This window comes from Eleutherodactylus coqui, chromosome 1 (genome assembly GCF_035609145.1).
Source record: "Eleutherodactylus coqui strain aEleCoq1 chromosome 1, aEleCoq1.hap1, whole genome shotgun sequence".
Lineage (NCBI taxonomy): Eukaryota > Metazoa > Chordata > Amphibia > Anura > Eleutherodactylidae > Eleutherodactylus > Eleutherodactylus coqui.
Genome location: NC_089837.1, coordinates 102,118,812 through 102,139,592, shown reverse-complemented (window position 1 = coordinate 102,139,592; position 20,781 = coordinate 102,118,812). Strand labels below are relative to the sequence as shown.

Below are 20,781 nucleotides of genomic sequence, written 5' to 3'. Positions count from 1 at the left end.
GCTTATAGATAACGGGACTGTAATTCCTTGCTTTGCCTACGGAGCAGGAATTTCTACAAACTTGCTTTCTGGAGGTATGTGGGCCTAATGGTTACACATTAGTAAGGGGTTACCCATGAGTAATACTATCATGTGAATGGTATAAAAGAGCTAAACCTGGCAATAGGTTCCCTTTAATAAAATGTGCCTACAATGTGGGATACTGGCAGCAGTGATTGAACAGTGACAGAGTAGAGACACCCCAAACTGGTAACACCCAGTTGTCAATTTAGTCAGACATTTCCAGGAGGAATAACAGAGGAATGGAACAATACAGATCTAAAAAAAAAAGATGTTCTGGAGTTAGTAGATCAGGAAAAATACAGTATTTACTAAAACAGACATGTCAGGAGAGAAGACAGGTTCTTATTAATGCCAAAGTGAGGACAATACAGTGATCTGCAGTCTTTATAATGATTTAACATATGATAACTAAATGCATAATTATTCACGCCCGTCAGTATTTTCAGAGGCAAATGTAAAGAGAAATACATATATATATATATATATATATATATATATATACATACATACACACACAGAAAATCATGTAAAGAGAATGTATGTATGTAAACAGAAAATGGCCTATTGATTAAATCAAGTTTTATGTGAAATATATATTTTTAAAGGTTTTTCATTTTCTAGGTCTCAATGTCACAATTTATATTTAAAAATAATCCTGAATTCTTGCAGTTTTCACACCGTCGCTTCCTGTTCTGTGGGGATCACTTCTCCGCAGTCATCCCATTGTCCCTGATGATGATTTCATTGGGGAGAATATTTATGAACAGAGTTACTTGGTGTTTAATGATTATAATGACCGCAGAGTTGTTTTCACTGTGACCAGACCTATACAGAGGGGCTATTTACAGAACGCTCTTGTGACACCAGCTGTACCTGTTGCGCAGGTCCATTTGCAGACACGGATGGTAATGATGTGGTGGTTGCAGTTATAACACCACCTGCAACCCTTAGTAGTGTAGTACCAGGCTTCTGTGTCTGAGATGTCACTGGCAATGACTTTAATACATTTTCAGATATTTTTACCAATCCAGGTGTACTACTGTTTGCCTGAAAGGTGATTAAAAAAAGTAAGACCACAACGAAAAATTGTCACATAAAAGCATCACGGCTCTCCTTATTTCTTATCCAAATCCTAGTTACCAACAGATTTGTTTTAAAGGGGTTATCCAGGAAGTAGCCAACAGGATACACTGGGGTCGGAGCGTAAGCACTGCTCCGAACGCTGTGCAGTGGCCAGTGCTTGTAATTGCAAGTGCAGCTCTCACTGAAATCAACGGGACCCCAGCCTGCAATTACAAGTGCACCTCCCATTGATTTCAATAAGAGCTACAGTGAGCGCCGGTCGCTACACTGAGGTTGGAGCAGTTCTTCAGCTCTGACCCTGGTTATTCCAGCAGCCGCTTCCTGGAGAACCCCTTTAAACAACAGAGTGAGCGAACACACATTTATTAAATGACCAGTTTGTAAATATTGCTTGTATTTCTATTGTTACAGTTTACATAAAAGTTTTCCCAGAGTCACAAAAGTGGCTGCGGATGACATAAAATACCAAACTAAGCAGCACTTAGATGTCCTCCCGATCCAGAACAGCCACTCTGGCGACGCGCTGCTCATTGCACATGCGACTGTTGTAACTAATCCCTGACCTCAGTGGCCGTGGGCCACTCCTGCACACATTACTATGGAGGCCAGTGATTGGCTGCAAAAGTCACGTGAACAACGAATGGCTCATAAGCGCTGCAGCAGCTTCTGGGGTGGAGCAAGGTGAGGGTGAGTCATCTAACCCAGTGTTCCCCAACTCCAGTCCTCAGGGACCACCAACAGGTCATGTTTTCAGGATTTCCTCAGTATGGCACAGGTGATGTAATTATTGTCAGTGCCTCAGTTATTCCCACTGGTGTTCTTACCATAGGAGATCCTGAAAACATGACCTGTTGGTGGTCCCTGAGGACTGGAGTTGGGGACCCCTGATCTAACCGATGGGTACAGCTTAGGGCACATTCACATTTGCACCTGCTGTTACAGTCTATTTCCGTCATTCAGATTGCCACCAAATTGACTATAATGTGGCCCACCTGACATTGCTGTACTATTTAGTCTGGATCTGCATGGGAGGCTCTGAACGGGCCCTCTGATGCAGACGTGAACACGGTTATTTTGTGTCATCCCTAGCCTTCAGCCAATTTTTTTTGTGACTCTCAGAGAACCCCCTTAAAAATTACATATTGAATCTTCCAAACACCTTGAAAAGTTGTCAGATGTTTCTAAAGTAAGGGTGAAAGAGTAAGATTTCACAGATATCCAGCAGTCTCTCATCCCTCAAACAGAGCGGTTTCATTGGACCTCCGTCACAATGATCCACTTACAGGTTTTAAAGTGTGGCACTTGTAGTCACAGTAATTGTCAGAAAGTGACAGATATGAGCACCAGAGTTTGGTAAAAACGAGCAAAAAAAAAAAAAATCTTTAAAGCGAATTTCAACCTGTAAACATGTCATTTTTACATCAAAAGCCTGCTTTGGATAGCAGTCATTGCTCTGCTGTACAGATAGCAGAGCGACTACCTGGAGCCTCCATTAGTGGGAGCGTACAGAGGTTGGCCACTTTATAGACACTTTCTACAAATGTGCGTATGCGAAATAGGCAGCTTACTAATACATTCTAATTAAGAGCGTACTGAGCAGTTTCCCCACTGTGGTAAGCTAAGCCCCATTGTTAAGCTAAGCCTTCATTCCTGATAGCACCCCGCTCCCATCCTAAAAATGGCCAGAAATGGAGAATTATGTAACCAGACACATCCATCAGTAATTCCTTCATGGAAACATTGCGCAAGCACAGCTGAATCTACAGTATATCAGTCATACTACTACTACGCTTTCATCTGAGCAGAGCCTGGACGACCAGGAAACCAGCACATGAGCAGCTTGTTTCCATAGAGGTAGAGAGGGATCACTCATAGTAATGTCGGTTCATACGACCTTACATCTCCAGCCATTTCAGGAGGATATAGGGTATTAGTAAGTTGTGTATGTGCCAATTTCACACACATTTATACAAACTATCCAACAGCCAGCGAGTCTTCTTATTGGGTTCACTGTATAACAGTATGCAGTAAGCTCCTTAGCTCCCTCTAGTGGTGGCTGCAGTTGTGTTTTAAATGTAAAAAAAGTCACAGAGGCGGAGGAAGTCCCAACGGGTTGTGTACACGGTCACGGAAGAAGACCCCTTTAAAATATAACCTATATTAAACACAATTTAAAAACTTTAAATATGTTTTTTTAGGACCAGTAGCAAAAGACAAACAAACATGTATAAGTGAGGCTGATGCAGGAAAATTGCATCACCCACCTGCATATACATTAGCGGTAGGCTATGTACTATCTGGAGCACCTACAATAAAGGTGCTGACAATAGCCTACAGAACTCTCCCCTTGCGCCTATGTAATAATGACTACGGTGCCAGTGTGAGCTTGTTTCTGGCAGCGTAAAAGAGGTGATCAATATATATGTCTCCACCTCTCTAAAAGTGCAAAATCGTAAGTAACCACCCTGCCGGCAAAGTGGGAGGATATTACTCAGCAATCGTATATAGAGACTGCACGACTCATCATAGCTGTGAGGTGTTGCAATGCTTAAATAGGGGCATTGGAGGTCTGGTAGATAACCCCCTTTGTTTAGCAATGTTCAGGACTGGGTATACTGACAAAAGTGTGGGGTCAGCAAGTCGGTTCGCTAAAGGGTTCAGATTTGGTTACAAAATTTAATTCCTATTCACATGGTCTCCCAGATAGGGAACTAAAGAAATACACATAATATTATATATATATGTATGTGTGTGTATAGCCCCTCATTAAAGGGGCGATATCTGGGAGAACGTGTTTGATTCTTTATTTTCATCAATCTTGATGTCGTATTTCCTAATCTGGTATCTCTATTTATCCTTATTTTTCTTATCTGAATGTATTGTCATTTATTTCAAGCACTTCATTGTCACCATCATGATCCTCGTGTGCTCATCCATATCCATACATAATTATGTGGAGGCTTTAGAAACTTATAATATGATCAGTTTCCTAAAAGGTCCTATATAGGTTGTATATACTGCGGCTCTATGGCGTTGTTTTATCATGACAACGCACCATCTATCTCTTATCTACATCTGCACAGCTCTGCCATCATCACGTCCTGACGCTGGGCCGCCCCTCCCTGAAGGCCGGCAGCGGTATCTTCTCACAAGACTGCAGTATGGGACACTCCTCTTTCTTCTAGCATTCACATTGCCAGCATCATGGTTTCCATGGTGCTGTATCACATGATCGCTTAGGAGGCGGTCCCTTAGCAACAGCTCCTACATAGCATGGGCACATCACTAGGGGCGTTACTAATTTACACGCCCACCTTTTCATTGGATAATGAGATACATACCCTCCTGTGGGCTGGACCAGGCAGGGACTATATAACAGGAGCATTGTGGCTGGTCTCTCATTGCTCTCCAGTCTACCACTAAGGCTGGAGACTACATCTGTGTCCTTCTTTGTTATTGTTCATGGGGGATGGCGAATTTTTCCTAGGCGTGGCGAGATTGTTCACTAGGGTTTTAGATATCTGAGCTTCAACTAGCCAGTTTCCCACCCAGTCAGACAGGGACAGCATAGTGGAGAGTATTCTAATCTACTAATTGGAGTATTTTTGTAACACTCTTATTTTTGAGTGCTTTACTTTATTTCAGCTACTCCATACTACTCTCCTTTTTTACATTTGTTCTGGAGGCTTACAAGTGTCGCTTTCTTATTTTTAGACAACCAGTACTCCAAACATCCTCCTTTTAAGTAATTTGTAAAACTTTTCCCAAAGGTTCTATTTTTTCATGGGTTCCTGATGAGTCGGTCTCGTGACGAAACGCGTAGAACCACGAACTGAACCGAGATCTGAATATGAATTTAATTTTGTAGCCAAATCTGAACCCTTTAGCGAACCGACTTGCTGGTCCAACTCACTGAACCCATCATCCATGTTGAGTTTGAACCAGAAATTCGATTCGCCACTCAAACCTTTTCCTTATCTCCATTTGGAGTTGGATTCTCAGACTAGGGGTTAAACCGCTCTAGGTCGTGTTATATGCTGACCCCACACTTTTGTCAGTACACCCAGTCCTGAATATTCCTAAACAAAGGGGGTTATCTACCAATGCCCCTATTTAAGCATTGCAGCTCTTCACAGCTATGACGAGTCGTGCAGTCTCTATATACGATTGCTGAGTAATATCCTCCCACTTTGCCGTTTTTTACCCGGCAGGGTGGTTAATTACGATTTTGCACTTTTAGAGAGGTGGAGACATATATATTGATCACCTCTTTTACGCTGCCAGAAACAAGCTCACACTGGCACTGTAGTCATTATAACATAGGTGCAAGGGGAGAATTCTGTAGGCTATTGTCAGCACCTTTATTGTAGGTGCTCAAGATAGTACATAGCCTACCGCCACTGTATATGCACGTGGGTGATGCAATTTTCTTGCATCAGCCTCACTTGATACATGTTTGTTTGTCTTTTGCTACTGGTCCTAAAAATACATATTTAAAGTTTTTAAATTGCATTTAATATAGGTTATATTTTAAAGGGATCTTCTCCCGTGACAGAGTTTTAAATGTATGTCTACACTGGAAACGTGGAGCCCTGGATCAGAAAAACTGACCTGTGGCCTTCATAAAAATATTTCAGACATTAATCAACACAGAATTTTCAACCCATTTAAATAAAAAAAAATAAAAAAACAAAAACAAACACCGAATTCACCTAAAAAGTGAAAATGAACTTTCCAAAAACTTTTCACATATCATAGGGAGATACAAAAAGTTTTGATTGCTGGGGCTACAGGTGCCGAGACCCTCACCAATCGTTCAAATGAAGCGGCTGAAGTGATCACCCAAGTGCAGTCACTGCTCACTACTTGAACATGGGTCCTAGATAGAGATGAGCGAGCATACTCGCTAAGGACAATTGCTTGATTGAGCATTGTCCTTAGCGAGTATCTCCCTGCTCGTCTGTAAAGATTCGGCTGCCGGCGCGGGTAAGAGGCAAGTTGCGGCAGTCAGCAGGGGAGAGAGGGCGAGATCTCCCCTCTGTTCCTCCCTGCTCTCCCCCACAGCTCCCCGCCCGCTGCCGGCACCCGAATCTTTGTTCCCGAGCGGGCAGGTACTCGCTAAGGGCAATGCTCGATCGAGCAATTGCCCTTAGCGAGTATGCTCGCTCATCTCTAGTCCTAGACTCTCTATTGAGTTTGTCTTCAGCTAATGAGCATTGACAGCACTCTGATAAGAGTTCCAGCTGCTTCATTCTAGCAATTGGTTGGGGTTTCAACACCTGGAACCCCAGTGATCAAAACTTTTTGTCATGTCCCTATGACTTATCAAGAGATTTTAGAATAGCATAGTTACACTTTAAGATTAGAAGAATACATTAGCTGCTATCTCGGCAAGACTAAGCATGATGAATCAAACAGCAGGGCTGTGGAGTCAGAGTCCCATTTTGGTGGAGGCACAGTTGATAAAAATGTACCTACTCAGACTCTGGCCTAAAAAAAAAAATATATATATATATATATATTTTAATATGATATAATTAATGCAGAATTTGTTGTACATTTTCTTTCATAGGAATTTAGGAAAGTTTTAAAATGTCCCATAAATATATTTTCTATTATTCATTTAAGCCCCTATTTATCAAAAACATTCATAACTAGGATATGGAAACAGCAAGAAAAACTGTTATTTCTGTTCCTCTCCATGAGACGAAGGATCCTTATGCTGCTTTTTCCTGAAAAAGCCTGATGTTACCATTTTAACATGAGTCATATATAAAGGAGTCGGGAGTCAGACTTGGAGTCTGGGAAAACTTAAAAGTGGGAGTCAGTTTGGCTTACTAACTCCACAGCCCTGTTAACCAGACTAGAAGCAAGGATGAGCCACTCCTTACCTGTGTGATAACGGTGCCTTTCTGTCCTGAGCTAACTTTCAGAGCTTGCTGTCCCTGTGCAGAGGTTCCCGCACTTCCTTGAGTTGTCACGTTGGATGTGGCTTGCTTTCCAGATGTCTGTGAAGATGGCTGACCAACTAAAAATGTTCCCTGCCAAGCAAACAGACTAAAAATGCTAATCCGCCTTAAAATGTGCTGCAATTACTGACTGTAGAATATATTTATTACATTTTCCACTCTGTATATGACTAACATGAATCCCTATAAAATACTAACATCCTCCAAAACAGAAAGTTTCCAAAAATTAAATAACATTGTCTTTAATATATCCGACTGTTGTCCGTTAACCATCTTTTTACTTAAAGGGGTTTTCCACTATGAAAAAAAAATCAACAGCTGAGTATAATATAAAATTAAAAAGAGAGGGTATGCTCACCTTTCTTTAGCTGCGGTGCAAGTCAAGTCACCGCTGCAGCCAATCAGAAGCTGCAGCCTCACCATCCCAACTCCAACTCCTGGCATCATAGCACCCAGGATGTAAGTGCTGATGCCAGGAGTTAGTGATCGGGACTCTGCGGCCTTCAATTGCCTGCAGCAGTTAACTGACTTTTGCTAGACATGCATACTGGGAGCCAAAACCGCTCAGACATTTTTTGGGGGTCAAAGAGAGCTAAGTGATTCTTTTTTGTATGACTGACAAGTTATGACAGGGAAAAGAAGAATCGAGTGTGTTGAATTTTAAAACCTCACCCTTCTGTTTTCCCCGGAGATAAGCCACCCCAGAGCTGTCTGGCAGCTGCTTTCTTCACGAGTGTTCAACCGACAGCTATTGGATACGCGGGAGCACTATTATACCCTACACGGATGGAGTGCCAGCCACCCGACTATGCAGGAAACTGCAAAACAGCCCCATTCAAATGAATGTGGCTGTGTAGTTTCCTGCTCAGAGGGTGCTGGAAATGTCATGGTACAGAGGGATAATAACAGTGCTTAACCAGTGTAGCGGCTCATTCGTTCACCTAGCCATATACCCACCTGGGGAGTCTGTTTTAGAATGTAGGATGTGTAGGTGAGATGCTGGGGTAATCCAGGAGCAGCATTGCCTGTGCCTGAGCCACCACTTGTAGATGCCCCTGACTGGAGATCTGGAAAATAGGTTATCAAAGTGAAGACAAAACATTATACATTGTGGCAAGATCTACATCGCACTCCGCTACTGTCACCACCATTCTCCCACTGTGCATACAAAATCAGAAATTACAGGCTCAAAGGGCTATTCCAGTTCTGCAAAGTGCTGGTAAATGAAAGCTAATCAGATGATCATAAAGTTTGCAATGAGGTTCCGCTTTGGATTTTGTGCCTTTAGCTTTACAAACCATTATCTTCTCCTGGCACTTCAGAAGGGTTTATTCCCAGGTTGCCTTTGGGAACGACCTGTAGGCATTCCAGCACAAGGGGTCGGATTAGCTCAGTAGGAACGATCAGGGACATTTTTATTTGTAATCAGGTCTCGGGATCGGATTGCTGACTAATAACAGGGCAGCGCTTAGTGGGGGCACACACAAAGGAAGTACAGAGAGGGGAATTGTGAGAAATGTAGTCACAAGAGGGATGTGCCGGCCATCTTGGAATATAGCAACATGAGGAAACATCAGAAATAAAGGACAGGATAAGAAGGTAATGGCTGCTCGATTTATACCCATAAACCATCAGAAACATAGCGCAAACATCTTCCATATTTGGAATTTTTGAAAATTTGCTTCACCTGAGTACCTCTTTAAGTTACAAGAATGATTGAGGACTACCTGCAACATTGCTTAAATAGGCTGTCTCAGGACCACAACCTGTTTATTTGCCCTATTTATCGCATCAACACTTTGGAGGAAGGTCTCCTGCTTAGGACCCATCTCTATATTCCAGAACGGAGATTAACCATGTAAGACTACACTTCCTTGGTGGGAGCCCTGGAATAAATGTGTGCCTGTGCATAGACGTCCCTATAGAAAACACTTTAATGCTAGTGGGGGTGAGAGAAGCCAGTGCGAATTGTAGTCATAAAAAAAATGGAAACAATGACACAGGGCTCCAAGGGTCCTCATTATGAATAGAAGCCACTGTGCAAAAACAATCTTTTAACCCCTTAACGTTACAGGACGTCCTGCAGCTTCGGGGTATGTCTGGAGAGAGATTGCGGGGCGATCACGCTCCATACAACACGGCTGCCGGCTGTTTCTTACAGCCAACGAATGCCCGCAAAAGCTCTGATAAGCCGCGCCGCTGATAAGAGCTGTTAACCCTTTAAATGCAGCTATTAATTAATTTTGATAGCGGTATTTAAATGCCCCAACCGATGTTTGGGGGTCCCCAACCCCCCCCCCGCCGTGATGAGATCGTGGGTTGCCATGTGGGTGTCAGGGCAGCCGGGGGCCTTCTGAAAGGCCCCAGGGCTGTCATAATAGAATGCCTATCAAGCTATGCCCCTGGCATGGCTTGATAGACTACCTGTCAGATAGCGGTATGATGTGGTGCTATGGCATTACATTATACTGCAGGAGCGATCGAACCATCAAACCAGTTCTTTTTCCTTGGGGGACTAAAATAAAAAGTAAAAATAAGTTGAAAAGTTTTACTAATTATAAAGAATAAAGTAATAAAAAAAAACATTTTGCCATATTTATAACAATCTAAATAATAAAACAAAAATACATATTTGGTGTCACTGCGTCCCTAAAAGTCTGATCTATCAAAGTAACGCATTATTTACCCCACATGGTGAACGTCGTCAGAAAAATAAAATACGTCAGAATTGCGCTTTTTTTAGTCACCCCCATCTCCAAGAAAGAATGCAATAAAAAGTGATCAAAAAGTCATATGTATTCAAAAATTACAGGACGTCCTGCACAAAATGAGCGCTCGCACAAGTATCTTCGCACAGAAAATAGTTTAAAAAAATAAATATCTTTGAAAAATAAAAATAAAAGTAGTACAGCAAAAAAAACAAAAACACAACTAATAAGTTTGGAATCATAGCAATCGTACTGACCCATAGAATAAAGTTAGCATGGCATTTTTGTTGCAGTGTGTACGCCGTAGAAATAGGACACGCTCAGAGATAGCAGAATTTTGATTTTTTTCCATTTCATTCAACCTAGAATTTTTCCAGTACATTATATGTTACATTAAAAAATACAACTCGCCCCACAAAAAACAAACCCTCAAACAGCAACGGCAATGGATAAATAGAAGAGTTAGGATTTTGTTAAAGGAGGGGGGGGGGGGGGGGCGAAAATTGGGGGAAAAAAAGGCCTTAAGGGGTTAAAGAGACTATGGATATTCCAAATGGGAAAGGATTTTTGAGGTTATTAAACAAAAATGTCTAAGCATAAGTGTAGAATCGTATTACCCAGCTGCATATTATGTATAATTTATATAAGTTCAGGAATTTGGAAAGACGTCACTTACTGGCAGTGCTGGCGGCTCTCAGAATCGCTCCTTGGGGTATAAGCAGAAGTTTTCCTTTACCAGATGTAGTCTTGCTGTTGGTGGTTAGGTACAGTTTGGTTCCTGGTGGGAGATTTGCCAAGTTGCCTAGATTTGTAGATGGCAACTGTAAGGTTGCCATAACTTAGTAAACAACAAAAAAAAAAAGAAACTATTATATATAAAAAAAACATTCAAGACATTTTAGACATTCTAAAATAAATCTCCCCAGAATTAGAAAAGCGATTGTCCCTCTTCTAATGAGATCCATAGTGTTTTCAAATACAAGGGAGTCCTGCAGGTCAAAATCAGGAGTATGAGGTTTGCGAACCACCCGTAATTCTCAGTACCACTCATCCACCTGCTGTTGGCGCGCTTTCCTTACACATCACAATGAGATGATTGTAGTTTGAGTTGGCGCTATTAATCTTAAATTGCAGAAACTGTACAACCTGTTCCCTGTCATAACTAATAAAGGGAACATGTCATGACCTTTGAGTCCCATGATTTACGTTATGGGGCTCAGAGGCGAGTCAACGAGGAGTCCAGGGAGTTGCAGTTCATGCTCAGTGGGTGCCCCGGTCCAGCACTGCGTCCCCATGAAGTTGGCACAGGCACACAGCGGAATGCTTTTCAAATGGCTCTGTTTGTGTCCTCTCCCATTTGTCTCTATGGAAGACCGCATGTACAGTCATCTGAAAAGAATCATGCTGTGCGTGCACCAACTAAGGGAAACGTAGCGCCGATACTGTGCACCCGGCGAGTATGAAACAGCTCCCCGGACTGCCCATTCCCTCGCCTTTGAGCCCCATAATGTAGTTTATGGGGCTCAAAGATCATGAAAGGCTCTCTGTTAACTTCTTGCAATAAGTGCAGCCAACATTATCAGATAAACCCTTTAAATGGTAAGGCTTTCTTAAAACTAAAAATGATTCCACTATCACCCTTTGGCCTTGGGCTGTGTAAGAAGAGCCAATTTCTTTTCAGAGCAAGGTCTATATCCAATGTGCTTTGCCACCTAATTACACACAAAAACCTAATTTTCTATGAGTGCATTTATATTTGTGGCGGAACTGGATGAATCAACCAATAAATCCTAGTGTTATGTGATGTCTGTACCTGAGCCTTGGGATCCAGTTTTTGTGGTTACAGCGGATGCAACTTGTGTTTTAGATACATTTTGTGAGGCTTGGGATAATACATTGGCACCTCCACTGCTTACAACAGCCTTTGCTACCCCTTGGGCAACAACCTGCTTGGTCCCCACAGCTTTGGCCGCTGAAGTGCTGGATTTGGCAACAAGTATCTGGCCACCACTGATCGTTACAGAAGGTTTAATTGAAGCCTGCACTGTCGATCCAACGGGAATGCCAACAACCTGGAAAAAGGGAAAAAATAAAATGTCTGGTGGCATACCTGCGGAAACTCAGAACACAATATCCTTAAAATGCAAACATTCCCACTGCTATTGCCATGAACCTAAAACTATATAAACATAGACGATCCTACCTTAGAGCCCTCTGTAGCATTTATAGTCTTCTGAGGTGAAACAGCAATCATTTGGTTACCCTTCACAGTTACAATTTGCTGTAGAGACGGCTGAGAAGTTGAAGGACTTTCTTGTTGTTGAGAAGTTTCAAGGGGCTCTTGCTTAATAATCACCTAAAAAAAGCACAGTAGATTCAATATGGTAAGAGTCCACTATTGAGGTTCATACAATATACAACCGATTCCCAAAATTAGCCAGCCGTACAAATCTCCTTGGTCCACTGACTTTACTATGTGACATTTATTCGGAAACAGCAACAATTTCTAAAGCTGAAGTAAAATGCTATTTTATAGCTGAATGCTAGTGATGCCGGAGGAGTTGGTTTGTAACGGCACAAAGAATTTAATGAGACGCTCATACATGCTGCGATAAATCTATTTAAAACTAATGGCCCATAAAGACTGTCGCTCAAAATTCGTTCCAATGAGTGAAAGTGAGCGATAATTACGTGTAAGTGCGAAGCTATCGCGCACTATTCATACACTTGTCTTGGTCGCAGAGTTTCAGCTGGCATAAAAAGCCTCTAGTTTGTTGGCTTGTTGTTAGGTTTAAACAGCAGACGTTCAAACAACCTGAGGGGAGCCCAGCTAAACAAATGACTCATTCAAAAGCCAATCCACATACTGCCACAGTAGACAACCGCTTTTTTATTCTTTGGGCTTAAAGGAGCTGTCCAGGAAGTGAGCGGCAGAGTACACTGGGGTTGGAGTGGAAGCACTGCTCCGACCCCTGTGTAGCGGCTGGCACTCGTAATTGCAAGCGCAGTTCTCACTGAAATCAGTGGGAGCTGTACTTGTAATTGCAGACTGAGGTCCCATTGATTTCAATGAGAGTTGCACTTGCAATTACGAGTATCAGTCGCTACACAGGGGTCGGAGCAGTGCTTTCACGTTATTTAAAAATGTATCCTGGCGACCGCTGCCTTGATAACCCCTTTAAGTGTAAAGCCTCTATCTTTTCCTGCATCTTCACATGTCAATACACTACATCAGCATGTAATAGATCCTAGAGATAGAGACAATACGGCTGTATACAAAACCTATTGTAAAGTAATGTTCCCATAAAAGGTTGGAAGGTTAAACCGATATTACCTTTGTGAAAGCTCCCAGACTTCCTGCCACTGGCTTTGGACTTTGAGCCTTAGAATGACTTCCAATAGGACAGAGTGGAGGCATTGCTGCAAAAAGCGACTCCTCCTGCTAAACAGAAAAGTCATGTTCAAACGACGGAATCACAAGCCATAAAGTTACACAAAATCCATTCATAAACAACGCACTGCTGCAATGAACAATATATGTGAAAGATTGAATAAAGAACAAGAGCAAAAAAGTTACTCCGATTCACATCAGTGGGGTAAGGCTCCTTTCAGGTGGCGCTCTCAGGTCTCTGGGTTTCAATTTTTTATGCCAAATAGGCATCAAGAAGGAAACCAGCAAAGAACCATCATCTTCAATATGAGCAAGGTATCCGTTCCCGTCATTCTTTCTAGCTGGATAGAAAAGCATTATCCACTGCTCTTTTCTACTCTTTGGAATCCGCGGCAGACGTCCGCACTGCAGATCCGCAGCAAATATGGTCCATTGCATGCTGTGGAAAAACGCTTTTTCCTGCACACTTGTGGAAAGCAATTGTGGTTTCTGCAAGTGGAGGAAAAAAAGCTGCATTCTCCATTTTTGAGCGGACGGCTTTCATTGAAGTCAATGGAAGCAGTCCGACCCGCGGCCTGTGCGCAAATAACATTGCAGACAGGTCGCGGATTCCGCGTCATTGCCTAGTGACGGCACGGGGAAAAAAAGATGAAGAGAAGAAATTACAAGTACGCGCTGCGGGCTCCTGCACGCTGAATCTAGCTCTGCCGTGTGCAGGCAGCCTTCAAAGACCGACAAGGACGAAAACCTTGTTAAAAAGACAAAAGCTGCCTCCGTTTCAAATATTGACGGCAATGGTTCTTAACAGGTATCCATGTCTACGCTGTTTTTGGCACAACAGATGGAAACTGGAAAGGGGATGTAGATCCCAAAACACTGTAATACCTGCGGATGTCATTTTTCGCTCGTGTCATTGAGGTACACAGCAAAGACCGTGGGATATAGCTTCTGCCACTAGGAGGCGACACTAAGCACAAAAAAGTTAGCTCTGCCCTCTGGCTATATCCCTCCTGCGGACAGCAGGCTAATTAGTTTTTAGCTTAGTGTCTCGTAGGAGGACGGTCGTGCCCGTTAGGTTTAAGGGTCAGGGGTAGACGGGGAAGCAGGACGCTCCCCATCAAACCCGAACGGAGAGGAGGGCAAACAACCTCGGGTTTGTCCAGGTTGCTTCTTGCCCGGCCCGCCTCAGAAGAAAAGGTGGCACATCCGGATCATATATATCTGCATGTGGCCCGCCAGCGAGAGCCCCCCCATGTTTGGTGCAGAGGTCCGCATCCCCTTCCCATGGGCAGGCGATGTTATAGGGGTAGGCTGCTGGAACTGGGGAGCCGCTTTTTCTTCCAGCAAGGACGCAGGAGGTGAGTATGCGCTTGCGACCCCCCCCCCCCCCCCATCTCCCTCCCCCCTTTCTGGCTCTCCCAGTATGTCGCTTTTTGCACGCGTACCTTGTGGGCTGCAGCGAGGCGCGTGTATAGGCGCAGGCGGACAGGCTCCTTTTCGTCGGTAGTAGTATCCGCTATGTATGGCTGCGGCAGCGGAGAGCATTATTCGCTGGGGCATTCCTGCATTCTGCTCCCCTTTAGCTCGCAGGCGGGGTGGGGGAGGGGAGGTGAGTTCACGTGGAGGTATGGGCTCACCTGATATTCAGGGCGCTGGTTCCAGGCACAAGCCGGCGGGGGGGTATGGCCTCGCGGGCACGGCACCTCAGGCGGCGGCAGCAACAACTTTCAGCATGCTCTGGTCTTCCGACTCCCTGCAGGGGCTCCCAGCAAGAGTTCCTGCAATGTGGAGGCTCAATGGAGGGGGCTGCCACGGGCGCAGCAACGCCAGAATCGGAGGGGGCGTGGCCTCGGCATGCGGCCGCGCCCATGTGACGTGGGGGCGTGGCTTCACGGGAATACCTACGTGGATGGGGCGTGGCCTCGATGTGAGGCCATGCCCTCATGTGACTCGGGGGTGGGGCTTCGTGGCGTGGGTGCGGCATAATGCTGCCCTCATTGACTTCATGCAGGGGGCGTGGCCTCATCGGCAATGCATGCCGCCCTGCCCCTCCCCCTTCCTCCCTTAGCACAGGTGAAGGGGGATGACATCAGAGAAGCAGCCTATTGGGGACAGTGCGCCAGGAATTAAAAGCCGCCCTGCTGCTCCACTTCTTGCTGCCCTTTTCTGCTAAGCTTATACGCTGTACAGCTCAAGCTCCAGGAAAGAAAGCCCTTCAGCACCTGCAGTCTCCCGACCCAGCGGCTCCCCGGACCTCTTCGGACCTCGGCAAGGACCTGGGTAAGCTCTGCCTGGCGGCTAGCTCCCCTCTTTCGCTGCGTATCCCTCCTGCCGGCGCTTGGCATCGCAGAGGATAGCTCGCCGTTTTCTTTTCCGGTGAAATCCCAGCACCATGTCTGACCCCAGAGCCCTGGAGGCTGGACCAGGGACAGCAAGAGTAACGCAATTTGCTTGCTCACGCTGTAACCTAAAGTTCGCATGCGTACAGGCTGAGCCCTTTTGTAGAGACTGTTCCCCTGCGAAACAGGCGGCAGTGCAGGGCACCCCCACCCGTTCAGCCACCAGCTATGGCAGAGCCGGAGTGGGCCCGCTCCTCGTCAATGGCGGTGTCTGACCTCTCTCGGGCATCTGTCGCAATTTTGGAAAAATTAGCGCAGGACGCCTCTGGTTCACGTGAGGAGCGCGGCTGTAGACAAAAAAGGGTCAGGCCTTCGGACTCCCGGCGGCCCTCCCGATCACCATCCTCCTCGTCGCTTTTGCGCTCTTCTGGTACTAGGTCGCGGCGCTCGTCGGCAGAAGAGGATGTTTCGGACGAGGAATGGTCTGAATTCTCCTCAGACTCTGTCGTGGAGGAGGATCAGGTCCCAAGATTTTCGGCAATGGTGGAGAGCTTAGTGGTTGCAGTGCGTGACACTTTTCAGCTCACTGAACAGGAACCACAGGCATCTGGGATATCGTTTTCTTTCAGGCAGCCTAGACGCTCTCCGAAAACCTTTCCTCCTCATGAGGACTTTGACAAGGTCCTATCTAAGGAATGGAAGGCACTGAATAAGCGTCTTTCCAAGTTGGGTTACTTGGACGGGAAATACCCCTTCCCGCAGGACTTAGTGGAGAAGTGGTCGGTCCCACCGCTAGTGGATCCACCCATTTCGTGCCTGGCTAAGCATACCGTGCTACCCACGGCAGAGTCCTCCTCCCTCAGGGAACCCAAGGATCGAGGAGTCGAGGCCTTGGCAAAGACCGTTTTTGATGCGGCAGGGTCAGCTTTTAGGCCTGTGTTTGCCTCGTCCTGGGTTAAGGCTGTTACTGACTGGGCAAAGCGGTTACGGGAAGGAATCCTCGAAGAGGCGGCGCCCGAGGATCTGGTGGGCATTACACACCAGATTGAACAAGCAAGCATGTTTCTTTGTGAGGCCTCTATGGATACAGCCAGGCTGGCAGCCCGAGCCTCCGCGGCATCGGTGGCGACTCGCCGGACCCTATGGTTAAAATCGTGGGATGCGGATGCTTCCTCCAAGGGGTCGTTAATCAGTATGCCCTTTGTAGGATCTCGTCTTTTCGGCGCCAAGCTAGACGAGCTCATCTCAGAGGCTACGGGTGGAAAGAGCTCACTTTTGCCACAGAAACGTCCAAAGCGGTCATCTCCACAGCACAGACGTTTTCATTCCTATCGCCGGACGAGTCCTCATATTTACATATCCCCATTTGTCAGGCGCACCAGCACTTCCTCCGGTTCGCGGCACGGGGTCGAGTGACCCTCCCGGAAGCAAAACGTCAGCTGCTTCAGAGGCAGGTGCAGTCCCTTCTATCGCGGCGACCAGTGGCGATCCCCCATGCGATGAAGGTTCTGGGACTGATGGTATCGTCTTTCGAGGCAATTCCTTTTGCCTTGTTCCACTCCCGCCCCTTGCAGTGGGCGATACTCTCAAGGTGGGACAGGTTAGCGCGATCCCTCGAGGAAGAGTTAAGGTTTCCACCAGGAGTTCAGCTGTCACTCCAGTGGTGGGTGGACTCACCACGCATCCAGCAGGGCAGGTCGTTCCTGCCCCTGCAGTGGCAGGAGCTGGCTACAGTTGCCAGCATGACGGGCTGGGGGTGCACCAATTCCTCTCTTTCCTCGGATGCTCAGGAGGATCAGGAAGGAAGGGCTACCAGTGATTCTCATAGCCCCAGATTGGCTGCGAAGAACGTGGTACACTGAGCTCATGGACATGGTAGCAGACGCGCCCTGGCGATTACCCCTACGAAAGGATCTACTCTCTCAGGGTCCCCTCTACCACCAGAGTTTGGCTACACTGCGTTTGACGGCGTGGCAGTTGAGACTGTGGTACTAACAGCAAAGGGCTTCTCAGACCCAGTTATCCAGACAATGATTAGGGCTAGGAAGCTGTCGTCATTGAAAGTATATCACCGGGTGTGGAGAACATTCTTTCGCTGGTGCCAACAGAAAGGGACGCACCCGATGCTTTTTTCATTGGCCCATCTCCTGTCGTTTCTCCAAGACGGGTTGGACTTGGGCCTGAGCCTCAGCTCTCTTAAGGGACAGGTTTAGGCTTTGTCAGTTTTGTTTCAGCGACCTTTGGATTCAAGGTCGGCGGTGCGCACCTTTTTACAGGGAGTTGCTCATACGGCACCCCCTTTCCAGTCTCCGGTGCAACCTTGGGACCTTAACCTGGTTCTGCACGCCTTGCAGGCCCATCCGTTTGAACCATTAGCGGAAGTACTGTGGCGCTTGCTGTCCTGGAAGGTCGCTTTCCTGGTGGCGGTTACCTCCCTTCGTAGGGTTTCGGAGAGTGCGGCACTGTCAGCAAAACCACCCTTTACGGTTTTTTCACCAGGATAAGGTGGTGTTGCGACCGGTGCGGTCTTTTCTCCCAAGGTGGTGTCTACCTTCCACATTAATGAGGACATTGTACTGCCATCATTTTGTCCAAGGGCGGTTCACCCTAGGGAACGGGCTCTGCACACCTTAGACCTAGTCCGCGTCCTGAGGACATATTTGGGCCAGACCGCGTCTTTCCGGCGCTAGGATTCCCTATTCGTGATACCGGATGGTCCGAGACGTGGCCTTGCGGCATCAAAGGTGACAATTGCTCGCTGGATCCGTTCGGCAGTGGTGGAGGCCTACCGGGCTATGGGTGAGACACCGCTGTTCCAGGTGAAGGCACATTCCGCTAGAACGGTGGGGGCTTCATGGGCGGTCTATCACGGTGCCTCAGTATCACAGGTGTGTAGGGCGGCTACTTGGGCATCCCTGCACACCTTTTCTAAATCTTAGCAGATACATACGTTTGCGTCAGCCGACGCTGCGCTGGGTCGAAAGGTTTTACAGACGGCTGTAAACTGACCGATGCGCTTATGATTTATTTGTACCCACCCTCAGGGACGGCTGTGGGATGTCCCACGGTCTTTGCTGTGTACCCCAATGACACGAGCGAGAAAAGAGGATTTTTTACTCACCGTAAAATCTCTTTCTTGTCTCGTCATTGGTGGACACAGCACCCACCCCTCTTTCTTTCTTTCTATGACACGGTTGGTGGTCCTGGTCGGACTCCGGATTCTGTAAGTCGCACATGGTGCTGCGTGTTTTTCATTACAGTGAAAGTTTTTGTTAACGTGTCATATGACTAATTATTATTGTCTCTCTGTTCCTGCATGGCTATTCCAACTGCTGGCATGACAAACTAATTAGCCTGGTGTCGCCAGGAGGGATATAGCCAGAGGGCGGAGCTAACTTTTTTGTGCTTAGTGTCGCCTCCTAGTGGCAGAAGCTATATCCCACGGTCTTTGCTGTGTCCCCCAATGACGAGACGAGAAAGAGATTTTACGGTGAGTAAAAAATCCTCTTTTTTTCCCCCGGCGTGTGGATCTCACGCACAGGAGAAAAACTCTGCATGCTCCATTTTTCTGCCGATCACGCAGAGACGGCTTCCATTGCAGTCAATGGAAGCTGTCCGATCCATGGCACAACCGCAGCTGGAGATTTAAAAAAAGGGAAAAAAAGATAGGGAATGCACGCAGCATGCTGGCTGGTGTGTTGAGTGCATCTGCCGTGCAGAAGAAAGAAGATCCTGCCATGACGGAGGAGAGCCCGGACAGGTGAGGAAATGTCTTTTTTGCCTCATGTTTGTGGGCACGGGTGGAATCCGTGCGTGCCTGTGGACATGAGGCCTTAAACTGACTTAGCATGTTATGTATCATTGCAACCATTTATGTATCATTGCAACTTTGCAAATGATATCGATAATAAATGTATATGTAGAACATGCATGTACTCTGTTCCTACAGGCATACTCCCATCTGGAGTTTTGTTACTTACTAGAGATGAGCGAGCACCAAAATGCTCGGGTGCGCGTTACTCGGGACGAAATTATCGCGATGCTCGAGGGTTCGTTTCGAGTAACGAACCCCATTGAAGTCAATGGGCGACCCGAGCATTTTTGTATTTCGCCGATGCTCGCTAAGGTTTTCATGTGTGAAAATCTAGGCAATAGAAAGTGATGGGAACGACACAGAAACGGATAGGGCAGGCGAGGGGCTACATGTTGGGCTGCATCTCAAGTTCACAGGTCCCACTATTAAGCCACAATAGCGGCAAGAGTGGGGCCCCCCCCTCCCAACAACTTTTACTTCTGAAAAGCCCTCATTAGCATGGCATACCTTAGCTAAGCACCACACTACCTACAACAAAGCACAATCACTGCCTGCATGACACTCCGCTGCCACTTCTCCTGGGTTACATGCTGCCCAACCCCCCTCCCCCCTGCACGACACAGTGTCCACAGCGCACACCAAACTGTCCCTGCGCAGCCTTCAGCTGCCCTTATGCCACACCACCCTCATGTCTATTTATAAGTGCGTCTGCCATGAGGAGGAACTGCAGGCACACACTGCAGAGGGTTGGCACGGCTAGGCAGCGACCCTCTTTAAAAGTGGTGGGGCGATAGCCCACAATGCTGTACAGAAGCAATGAGAAATCTAATCCTGTGCCACCTCCATCAGGAGCTGCACACGTGGGCATAGCAATGGGGAACCTATGTGCCACACACTATTCATTCTGTCAAGGTGTCTGTATGCCCCAGTCAGACTGGTAACATGTACCTTAACAGTAACCGCGTTGGTGGTAATGTGGTGGTGACTGCGGACCTAGTAGCACGGTTGTATTTTGTTGGTTTTCGGAATGCGGCCAGGATTCAGTGGGCCGTGGCGGGGGGATGGTGGGGGGGCTCTCTTGTTGTGTCGGTAAAGGTGAAATTCTTGGACTGCCACCAGACGAACCAATGCAAAGGCATTTGCCAAGAATGTTTTCACTGTTGGAGGGAGGGGGATGTTTTTGAGGCACTACGTGTCCTCTACACGTGTCCGTGGTTATATGCACCTTAACAGTAACCGCGTTGGTGGGAAATGGCCTCGCCGCCATCATGTCTTTGGGAAGCCTCTGTTTCCACACCCCAGAGACATACCATTAGCAGCGGTATAGGCAGAGCCCAGAATTCGTAACATTTCAGCCGTAGCATTAGGACAGGCCCCACTAACATATCACTAGCAGAATTATAGGGGGAGCATA

At 46.4% G+C, this 20,781-nt stretch overlaps 1 protein-coding gene across 2 annotated transcripts in view; it reads right to left on the bottom strand.

Moving 5' to 3' along the window:
- The window catches only part of YEATS2 (YEATS domain containing 2), a 59,678-nt gene that overhangs the window by 15,239 nt on the left and 23,658 nt on the right, over positions 1-20,781 (bottom strand). The window contains exons 13-19 of one of the 2 annotated variants that reach the window (XM_066598240.1): positions 13,158-13,265; positions 12,027-12,179; positions 11,637-11,895; positions 10,500-10,661; positions 8,073-8,182; positions 7,038-7,187; positions 937-1,110 (exon numbers count right to left, since the gene is read on the bottom strand). In XM_066598240.1, the coding sequence (XP_066454337.1) occupies positions 937-1,110; positions 7,038-7,187; positions 8,073-8,182; positions 10,500-10,661; positions 11,637-11,895; positions 12,027-12,179; positions 13,158-13,265 (1,116 nt within the window). The remainder of the gene's footprint in view (positions 1-936; positions 1,111-7,037; positions 7,188-8,072; positions 8,183-10,499; positions 10,662-11,636; positions 11,896-12,026; positions 12,180-13,157; positions 13,266-20,781) is intronic. The other variant, XM_066598241.1, reaches the window with a different exon arrangement.